General features: G+C 28.7%; 1 protein-coding gene across 1 annotated transcript; it reads left to right on the top strand.

Annotated features, from left to right (window-relative positions):
* The first annotated feature begins 3,639 nt into the window (after positions 1–3,639).
* Positions 3,640–5,559, top strand: LOC114296626 (protein BIG GRAIN 1-like A). The gene has a single exon (XM_028240929.2). The coding sequence runs from the start codon at positions 4,101–4,103 to the stop codon at positions 5,451–5,453; it is 1,353 nt and encodes a 450-aa protein (XP_028096730.1). The 5' UTR covers positions 3,640–4,100; the 3' UTR covers positions 5,454–5,559.
* The last annotated feature ends 6,186 nt before the right edge of the window (positions 5,560–11,745 follow it).

Below are 11,745 nucleotides of genomic sequence, written 5' to 3'. Positions count from 1 at the left end.
AAATCGGATATTCTTTGGGAGAAGATAAGGGATGAACTCCATTGATACAGCAAATTTGTGTATCTATTGAAGTATGGAAGTGTTTTATGTGACATTGATACAACAAATATGTGTATCTATTGTGAAGTATGGAAGTATTGTTGATATGAGCTATAGTCTCATTAAATTATTGGACAGGTTCTGAGCCTTATTCATAAATTGAGAATTGGATAAGTAATGGAAAATGAAAGGAAACATGGACATATTTGTCATGTAATTGAAATGAATTATGAATTGATTTATGTGAGTTAAACATTTATCAAATGTTCACGTTTTAGTTATTGCCCATATTATGTTTAGCATATCTCTACTGGGCGTTGGCTCACCCTATATGGGACATCATTTTCAGGTGCAGGTGATATGCCACCTCCAAGGACGTAGCTTGGGAGGCTTGAGGCTGTTAGATACTTTTTGTTGTTTTTGTTGTATTACATGTATATCAAGCCAATGACTTACTTTGTGTAGAGTCAGTACTCTCCTTTTGTAACCAAGTGTTGACTTGGAAAGTTGTAAGCCTATAGGGCATTTACTTTTGTTGTCAACATGTAATACATTTTGTAAGAATACTCTGATGATTATAACATGAAATCTCTTTTCTTTATTGCGAATATATGATGTTATGGGTTTTTTTTTAGGGCGTTACATCTTATATGGGTGTGAGACCCACACACATGTGGATTTGTGTAGGTCTCACACCCATGTGAGAAGTTTGGTAAAAAAATTGATAAATTATTTGGAGTCTATAGCATTTTCTAATAACTTGACTTCTAGTGACTCTTTTATTTTAAATTATAACAGTTATTATTTTGACTCATAATTTTAAAAATACAACTATTATATTATTCTAGATGAGTTTTGAGTATGAAAATTTTATATATAAATAATTTTTTTATATAAAAATGTTAATGACTATGTAAGATGCTAATGTGTCACCCTTTCACTTAGATTGTAATTAAATTATAAATTTAAAAAATAAAGGAAAAATATGATAAAAATTTGAATGAAATATAATTAGGACAATTACAACAAAAAAAAAAATCAAGATTTTTATAATAAAATAAATTTTTAATTTTTTCAATTTAAAACTTAATATTTTGATTTGTTTTCAATATAAACCATTTGTCTATTTTCGTTAACTAAAATTAATATAAAAAAATAGTATTTTAGTCACTAAACTTGATGAAGGTATTATAAAATATCTAAAATATGATTTTTTTTTTTTTTGATTTTACTTAACGCAAATATGCAAATTGTTTAAATTGAAAACAAATCAAAAGTTTAAAATTTAAATTGATAAAATTAAAAACTTAAAATTTGTTTTATTACAAGTGTTAAACTCTATTTGTTTGTTTGTTTATTTTTTTATTTTTTATTTTTTTTGAGTGTGTAATTTTCAATTTCATTTTTTTCTCATCTTCCCTAGTCACTTCTTTTTTCTTTTTGCTTTGCTTTTCTTTTCTTTTTTTCTTTTTTTTTTTTGAATTTTCTACTTAAATTTAAACTCCAAACATAAAATTCTGAGTTCATTAAATTGAATCTATTTATTCAAACGGGTTATCATTAACCCACCCTCAAAAGAATGTATATCATTTACGAGTTATGATATTTGTATTGTTAGTTATGACAAATATTATAACTAAATTTTCAATCATAATTTAAAAAGAAAAGAAAAAAGAGTTATAATCAAAACATCACATAACATATAAATAAAAATCATTTGAACTATAATTAAAATAATATCATAAATTATATTATAATAAGTCATAATTAACATCACAATAAGTTATCATTTAGTCATAGTTAATAGGGATATTTACACACGAGTCTTAATTTATGAATTTATACTCCATTAAGTCCTAACTAAGATTTTTTAGACTTTCAAGTCCCATTAAATTTTTAATAGTCGGAATTGCCTTTCAAAAAATGATTGTTCATCATTTATGATTATCTATAAAGAAGCATGATGATTTAATATTTATTTTAATTTTCAAAACTTTAAAACATCAACTTCCAAATTGAAAAAACTAAAAAAAAAAAAAAAAATTGTGTACAAAAAAAAGAAGTTTTTTTTTAAAAAAAAATTGAAAAAATAGATTTTTTTTTTGTACAAAACTAAATTTTTTTTATCTATAAAGGAGTATGATGATGGAACATTGATGTGTAAAACTTTAAAAAAACAATTAAAATGAAAAACTGATAATGTTCTCTGTTTTAACACTGGAAAAAAAACTGTTAATGTTTTCAGTTTTATTGAATAGTTGAATCAAACCAATAAGTAGAATGGCAAAAATGTTTATCTCATGCTCTTTTTTTCATCAATTAGTGAAACAATTATTTGGAATATTACTATGCAAAATTGATAATATTCTTAATTTTAAAAATTTAAAAAAACTAATAACATAATCAAGATTTATTGATTCAAAAAATCTTAAATAGGACATGAACTATCATAATATTTATAAATAAGATTTTTAGGTAATTAACTCTCATTAATATTACAATAGACCATAACAAAAAATCACAAAAATCACAACCAGTGCATAATAGAATTTGCTTTACGCTCCGTTTGTTTTCAGATGTAGAATGGAGGGGATTGATAGTGAGGGGATTAAGTAAAATTGTATTTGTTTTGATGATAGTTGTTAATGTAGGGATTGCTAAATTATTTTTATATAAAATAAATATAAAATAATAAAACAAATAAAAAAATACAAAAATATTAAACATTAATGTTTTAAAAAAAATGGCCAACATGTAAAAAAAATTTTAAAAATAAAAATAAAATAAAAAAATTCCAGAAAAAAATAAAATAATAATTTTTACTTAACAAAAAAATTAAACATTAATGTTAAAAAAAAATGCCCGACATGTAAAAAATAAATAATAAAAAAAAAATTCTAGTCCGCCGGACTATTTTTCTAATACCAAGTCCTGGAGGCCCATCTGAATCCCCTTTGAGAGGCCCATTTTAATCCGGAACTCACTATCAATTCCCTCTATATCTCTCAAAACAAACACAATATTAGTGGGTCTTACCTCACTACCAATCTCAATCCCCCCTTTAACTCTCCAAACAAACAGGGCTTTAGAGTATTGCTATCTAAGCCAAAAAATTTAGAGTATTGCTATCTAAGCCAAAAAATATTAAAATCTACTTCGTAGACCTAATGATGTGACACTCTATTAAAATATTTAAATTAATTATCTTTCTCATTTATTATCCAATTATTAATTAATTATTTTCTTGACACATCATCAAATTTACAAAAATAAATAAATTTATGTATCATTTTCGTAATCGAATAATGTGAATAAAAAAGCGGTAACATTAATTCATATCCCACAAACATTCATATCCGACAAACACATGATTCGTTTGAGAAGTTGGTTATTTTAATAAGTTAATTTAATTGATTAAAATTTTTGTGTTTAGAGAAATATTAAATTATTTTATAGTTAAATATGATATTTGTGAAAAAAAAAATATAAATTTAATATGACAATTTATCATATTAATTATTTTAACTTATTTTATCTTGTTATGAATTTTAACGTTAAAAAAAAAAAAAAAAAAAAAAAACCAATCACACTTCCCAAACAGGGCACAGTCCTCTGCCTTATAAAGTGCGAGTGAAACAGAGTCGCAACCGAGTTCTGTCTTCTCATTTCTTTCCGTTGTACCTAAAAACAAAAAACAACCCCGTCTCTCTCCCATTCTCATCATCTCTCTGTTTCTCTCTCTGTCTCTCTCTCTGTCCTCAGCGTCAGGCCGAGCGTGACCTCTGGCTTTCATTACTCTCTATTTCTCTCTCTAAAATTGTCTCTTTCTCTCTCTACACATCAAAAGCAAACATCAATTACCATGTCTCCATTGTTCCCTTCCCAATTCTCACAAATGTCTGTACCCTGTGTATCTCTCAATTCCCTCACTCGTATTTGCAGCTTTTGACTCTCTCACAGCAGACAATAAAGCCTTTATTCTCTCTTATTGATTGTCATCTTCTCTTTCCTTTGTGTTTGTGTGTGTTTCATTTCATTCATCAAAACTATAAAGATCACACATGGATACAAGCTGGGATAGATCACTCAGAGACGATCAATTTCAATATCAATATCAATATAGACGACAAAGAGACAACAACAACAATAACAACAACAATCCATCTTTCTCATCCACTCTTCTCGACGCCATCTATCGCTCCATTGACGAAGGCAGCGGAGGAGGAGGAGGAGGAGGTGGTGGACGCGGACGCGGAGGAGACGAGTTTGTTCTCTACAGAGAAACAATGAGGAAGAAAAGCAGTAATTGTCATGGCGGTGGTTTTGAAGACGATGTAGACACGGCGAATCTCCGGCGAGCCTGCATAATCGAGAAGTGGATGGAAAAAAAGGTGAGCGAGAAGATCGTTCTCCGCCGTAAATCCGTGGCTGATTTCGAAACGAAATCGCGGACTCGGCCGAATCGCGACGAATCCGTGTTCCTGAAATCGAGCTCAAGCTCCTCCGATTCGAGCTCCGGAGGCGGATTTTCGTCCTCCGAAGCCGAGTCTGTTCATGGAGTTCCGTGTAGGTCTTCTTCAACTTTCACTTCACACAGGCCGAAACCTATTCGGACAAGCATTTCGGCTCCACCAGAGAAATTCAACAAACAAGGAAGTAGTAGTAGTGGTGAATTCAAGGTGTTTGATAATTCGAAAAATCAAAAGCCGAAACACGAAAACAGTTTCGTGAAGACGAAATCGAAAGCAATGAAGATCTACGGCGACCTCAAGAAGGCGAAGCAGCCGATCTCTCCCGGAGGCAAACTCTCGAACTTTCTCAACTCTCTATTCACTGCAGGGAGTCCTAAAAAGGCGAAGATTTCATCGTCGTCCAACACCGGAAGTTACAATGACACGAGTTCTGATTGTAAATCGAAATCATCAACATATGCATCTGCATGTTCATCGGCTTCTTCGTTTTCCCGATCATGTTTGAGCAAAACTCCATCTTCAAGAGGAAAATTGAGCAATGGAGTGAAGAGATCAGTCACATTCTATCCTGTGAGTGTGATTGTGGATGAAGATTGTCAACCGTGCGGAGAAAAATCGTTGAACAAAGATGATCCGAACAGCGCACAGAGAAACTCCATTAATGAAGAACTTAAGCTTCGTATCATGGAGAAGAATCGCCGAGTCGAGGAAGTGGCCAGAGATTTGTTGAAGAATTATCAGAACAAAGTTCAATACGACGAAGATCAGTTTGACAATGACGATGATGATGAAGATGACGATGCTGCTAGTTACGCTAGCTCTGATCTTTTCGAACTTGACAATCTCTCGGCCATTGGTATCGACAGGTACCGAGAAGAATTGCCTGTTTATGAGACAACTCGTCTCGATACCAATCAAGCTATCGCTAATGGCTTGATTTAATTTCCTAATTTCCAAAAAAAACAATATATGTGTTTTTCTTTTTAGTATTGGTTTGGGGGTTTACGTCGAGAGAAATAATAATAAAAAATTTCTCTTTTTAATTTAATTTAAGTTTTATGAATTTCTTTTTTGTTTATGTGTTTTTTTAAATGCGTCTTAAAAGAATGATGATATGGATGAGAGACAGATCTTCAATGTCCACATAGAGAGAGAGGTTTGTGATGATCGAGGAGTGTGAGAGAGAGAGTAGTTCTTCAGAAATTGGTGTTCACACGCGAAGATGACGAGCTAAAGCAAAGCAAAGCAAAGCAAAACAAAGGCAGATCTTCTTGTGTAATCTCTTTCATTAATGAGGAGAGAAAAAAAATTATATAAAAAAAAAAAGAAAAAGTAGAAAGCTTTTGCTTTTTTCTCAAGTCTGTGGGGGCCATTTTTTGCTTGAACATAGCGCTACGTCACTATAATGGAAAAAGATACGTTCATCTCGATCGCTGAAATTATTGATTTTTCATTGGGTTTATAATTGTGAACAAATATATATCGTCTCATGAGAGTCATCCAACTGGTGTTTATCGGTCCAAAAAAAAATGCCCACTCGATTACAGTTTTCAATTTATGCACATGAAAAATATTTGATAATCTAAAATTTTATGTTTTAAATAGTTTAAATCTGTCAAAATGACGTCATTTTACACTCAAGTATACTCAAAATAATATCGTTTTGAGTGATTTGAGCTAGTTGAGTCACAAAATTTTAAACTATTTAACATTGTTGTATGCATATATAGACAAAAATAAATAAATTAAGCTTTTACTATAAGGGAGTAGTGAAATTTGATTGGATGAAAAAAAGGCTTGGAACCCTTGTGAAAACAAAATTTTGGAAGATCATGTCTCAAGTAGGCACTATTAAAAGTAAAATTCACAAGTCTTACTATTGGCTAAACTTATCTTTTAATTTAATGGTGTAGTTATAGTATTACTTAACCAACATTACAGTTAGAATAAATATTGAGTTTAACAGTAATATCATTTTACATAATCTCACTCTTAAAAAAATTGTAAATTAAATTAGATGAACATCATTTATCTTCCATCATCACAATATTAATCATGTAATCTTTTTAATTTTTCTATTGAGTAATATTATAAATTCACTTTTATCAATTGAGAAATTAATTTTTATCACACCTTACATAAATTCTATATAGACCCCACACTACACAAATAAATCTCTACCATACAATGAATAATGTTATATACACCAATTGATATACCAATTAGTCTACTAACTGATGATGTGACATATTTTTATAAATTTTAAATTTTTGTAATTTATATAATGGGTGAAGTCATAATTTTTAAATGATAATTTCATAATTATATTAATATACTAATTAATATATCAATTAGTATATATATCACAACTGCTACACAATTACTTATTTAAAAAATTCTAAATAGATAAGTCTAAGTCCCCAAACTTTCCCTTTTCTATTATATTTAGGCCAAGTTTGGGTACAAAGAAAAAAGTGCACTTATTTAATCTTTTTATCTTTTTTGGGTCATATCAATCAACATCTCCTCTCTACTTTTTCTACACATAATACAAAAAAAGTCAAAAAGTACACTTATTTAGTCTTTCCAAACTAGGCCTTAATCTTTTAACAAAGGGTGAAAGAAGGTAAATATTGGGATTATTGAGGAAAAGGAGAAGATCAAAGATAGATGATGCTGGTCTCCAAAAGCTTAGGACAAAGGATCTAATTTTAGATTTTCTGTTGGGTGGACGATTTTAGTCTTTTGGTGACTTTGCCAGCCAAATTGATGTTAGATCATTTTTTTTTTCGACCTTTCAAAATTTAAATTTGTTCTCGGATTTCAATGTCAAATTAAGTTGGCTAGTTTCTCCTTTCTTGTTGAGCGTAAAAAAAAAAAATATTTGTTAACAAATTTAATAATTATATGAACTTTTCAATTTTAATTAGAGTATTTTGTTTAGGGGTTGTGTAGTAATTTTTTTTTTTTTATCAACAAATGTTAGTTATTTGTTGTTAAATTAACACTTACGTGAGAAAATTTCTCCACCCTTGACAAGCACCGTTTTGTAGTTTAGTTGGATTTGTAGATATGTGTTGTTGAATTATAATTGTCCAGTTTGATATAATTATTCTCGTATTTGTAATTAATATCCTATTGATAGACCATAAAACAAAAAAAAAAAACAAAAAAAAGATACAGCAACTTCTGTTTTTTGTGTAAATTAAAATTTAAGAAAAACTCAATGTATTTTTCATCAATTTTAGGGAGTTCAATGTATTTTTTTTACCAATCTCAGGAGAGAATTTAATGTAATTTACCTCAAAACCTATTTCAAACATTTTCCTCCAATCTACAACACATTGTCTGCTCATTTTTAGCAGTACCATTTTTTTGTAAGTATTTAATTAGTGAATATATACAAGGTTGAAATTACATTTATTTTGATGAAAAATATTTTCTGTGTTTGATTGTGACTTTGAAAATGACGGTGGTAATGGTGAAAGACTTGGTAATACTACCACAACGAGAGAGGTAATGACAGCAGTGATAAGGACAATGATAAATATTTTTCACATATAAAAAGTAGAATTTTTTTTGTCAAAACAAACTTGTTTTCTGTTAGTTTTTCATTTTTTATGATATCAAATACCAAATATATATATACATAAATGCAAACCTTTGTTGCCCATTTATTTTTTATTTTTTATTTTTATCTAGATTGTTAAAAGCTAGGCCTAGGTTAAGTATATCCTTCTGGGAGCCGGTTTAATAAAATAAATTTTTTCAATTAGATGTGTCGGTTCTTCGACAAAGATTGTTTTTTTGTTGGTTTAATTGTATGGTTTTAACTCATAGAAAGAGAAAAGTAACTTAATAATTTAAATGTATGCTTTTATTTAATTATCTTCATATCCGAGAGATGATCTCATCCAGCAATTGCCCAATCAACTAAACAATATTTAGCACTAACCCCAGCAATTTTTTGACTTTTATGGAGCAAAAATTACATTAATTGTCCCTAAATTTTGCTCTCATATCATTTTGGTTCATGCATTTTTGATGGACATGTTTTTTACGTTGAATTTTTATTTTATTTTATATCAATTTGGCCTAATCAATAACGGGATTTTTAGAAAGTGGATTATAATTCACTTCTCAGATTATAACCTACTTCTCTCTCTCACAAAAAATTAATTATAATTAATTTTTAATCAAAAAATTAATTATAACAATTTTTTCAAAATAGCTCAACATAAGTTGGGGCTTTAGATGAAAAATATGCTCATACATGCCATATGTTATGTCTATTTTGCCCCTAAAAAGTGGTCACATGTCATCAATGTGCATACAACTCGAAAAGACCGATAAAAGGAATTGATATGTTTAGTTTTGTTCTTCTAGGTTTATAGCACACCCATGTAGAGGGATCTTTATGATGCTAAGCACATTGTATTTTCTGTGCTATTAAAAAGAAAAATGATTGAAAGCTCTAATGAACTTTAATGTGAGTAGATTTTACTGTGATGTGATGTTTTGACTTTAATTTTATTTTATTTTATTATTTGACACATTATTAGAACTATAAAATTAGAAGAATGTATCATTGTTCTATTAAAAAATATTAGTGATGATCTAGAGCTCTAAACCGATCTCTACTGAGCTGGCAGGTTCTAAAATATATATATATATATAAGTCAAAATATCACATCAAGGTGAACCTCACATAACTGCCACATCATTAGAGCATGCTTTAGAGCTCTAAAGCATTTTTCAAAAAATATCTTATCAACAAGGATGGACTTAGAGGGGGTAAGAGAGGGCGATCGCGCCCCCCTCCCCTTACCATTTTGAAAGCCTCTATTATTATACTAGTATTAATTATAATTATCTCCAAATTATAGAGGTTTGCTTCCTCTCTAAGTATTTTTTTTTAGAAACTTTAAATGGTCATCCTCTCTGGATTTAAAATAAATAAATAAATAAAATGGTTGCTTTTCTATATCTATAAAACATTGGATTAAAGTATAAAATTTAAAAAAAAAAAAAGACAAAATATAATAAAATTAATAATTTTTTATAACTACCATTGATAACAAGCCCTATTTCTAGATAATAAAATAAGGTATTAGCTAATTATTTGATCTTATTTATTGAGGAAGACATTATGCAAATTCTAATCATAACTGTTTTTAATGACATGAAAAAGCGTCAAACACAACTCAAAATATCTCAATTTAGTAAATATATTATTTTTATAGTTACTTTTGTTTTCAATATGGATAAAAAAAAAAAAATTATTTCTATATGTTTTCATCTTATTTTCACTTTTTATACGTAGATAAAAAATTAATATTACGAACAATATTTTTTATTTAAAATTTTTGTTAATATTTATATTTTCCCCCCACTTATATGGAAATCCTTGATCCCTCCCGGCTTATTCAAGTCCTTCCAGCTTGCATATTCTTCTTCTGCCATTAGAAATGGAACATCGCTCAACTTGTTACTGATAGAAATTGACGACTATTCCACAAACCTCACTATACTTTCTACCAAAAACGCTAATGATTGTTTTTCATTAGACTTAATTGATAGAAAATTTAAAATTTAGTGTCAAAATTATCAACTCAATTAAAATTACAGAAATCAAAATGACACAAAGAATAAAATATGCAAACTACATGTTATTTGCCTTTATTCTTTTTATATCATAAGTATGGGGGATTTCATCACAACTAATTTTTAGATATATATATATATAATCTCCCATTCTACATATAATTCATTGGTGAGCTATGGTCTAATATAATTTTAAAGCATTCCTATCTTGACTACCCTAATTATCATAGTGTTGAAATTAATAAACTTTCTCTTTCTCTTTCTCTTTCAATTTTTTTTTTATAAAGGAAGTGAATGACATCTAAGAGAAGCTTCATTGGGAGGACCACTAAATCATAACAGCTTGATATGGCAATTAAGTTATCATATTATATGTCTAACTGCAATGCTTTACATTAAAATTTTAATAATAGGAATTTCTTGAACTATAGGAAAAGAAAAGGCTATATCCTATCCTATGGTCAAAAGTGTATAGGCTTAAAATGGCCTACACATACGAAATATAGTATTAGGACCCATTTTCTACTTCGTTTACATATTAATCATGAAAATGGACATTAATTTAAAGCCTTCTATACCCAAAGGAATATCTCTAATCTCAATAAAAGAAAATAAAAGTACAAATTAGGTCACATTTGACTGTTAGAATATATGTTTGACGCTATGTTGAAAATAATTGAAAATGACAGTGATGTATGAAAATACAAGCGTGTCAGGATCAGATTGTGAACCAAATATGAGCGGTACCCTCGAGCTAACTTCTAATACAAAACAAAAATTGGTGATGAAAGAGGAAACACCGTCGAGGTCTTTTCTTTATCTCAATGATGAAGACTCTATTATTTTTACATGTGAGTGATTGTAGAACTCAAACGAAATGCAAGAGAAATAAATTATTCTATTGATGAACGAAATAGTTGAATAAATATAGTAAACAATCTAAAATATTAAAAGTTGCTGGAACTAATAAATGTGAAGAATACCTCAAAACCTATTGGAAAACTCTAATAATGAAAAACTATGATCCCAATTCCTCAAACAATTTACTAAACAATTCATAATTCAAAAGTTCACAAAACTCAAAAAATTAATTACAACCATTCTTTAGTTCAGTGAATTTGTGTCTCATATGACATAAATGGGTGGGAATATGATAAAAACTAATGAATTAAATTACCAACCATATACAATAATGTCACTACCAATTCAGTCCCTCTAAATATGGAATGAGTAATCCCTCTCTTATCCCAAGGTTATTCATATCGTCACTTATTCTATCAAGCAACTAAAGGTGGCCTTAAATCTCAATTGATCAACATGTGCAACACCCATCACATTAGCATTTCTGCTAAATTAAAGATTTCGTTTGACAATCTTTAGTTTTAGTCCAAAAAATCAAAAAATCATTATAAATTGTTATATCACTCTCTTTATTTTTTTACACATTTTTTCATAAAAAGTCAAAATATTATTAAAATAGTTTGTTTCCAAACAAGGCCTAACTTTGTCACACCCACTATTTATTTTTATTTTTATTTTCTAAAAAATGAAAAATTAATTTAGTAAAAAAATAAGAAACACTGAATATTTCTATATAAATTTATCTTTTTAAAAGGTATAAAAAATTTAA

This window comes from Camellia sinensis, chromosome 15 (assembly GCF_055761805.1).
Source record: "Camellia sinensis isolate YWXY chromosome 15, ASM5576180v1, whole genome shotgun sequence".
Lineage (NCBI taxonomy): Eukaryota > Viridiplantae > Streptophyta > Magnoliopsida > Ericales > Theaceae > Camellia > Camellia sinensis.
This window is presented reverse-complemented; position numbering and strand designations above follow the sequence as displayed.

Excerpts from the sequence above, each read along its gene's own strand:
- LOC114296626 (XM_028240929.2), top strand. The coding sequence starts at position 4,101 with ATGGATACAAGCTGGGATAGATCACTCAGAGACGATCAATTTCAATAT.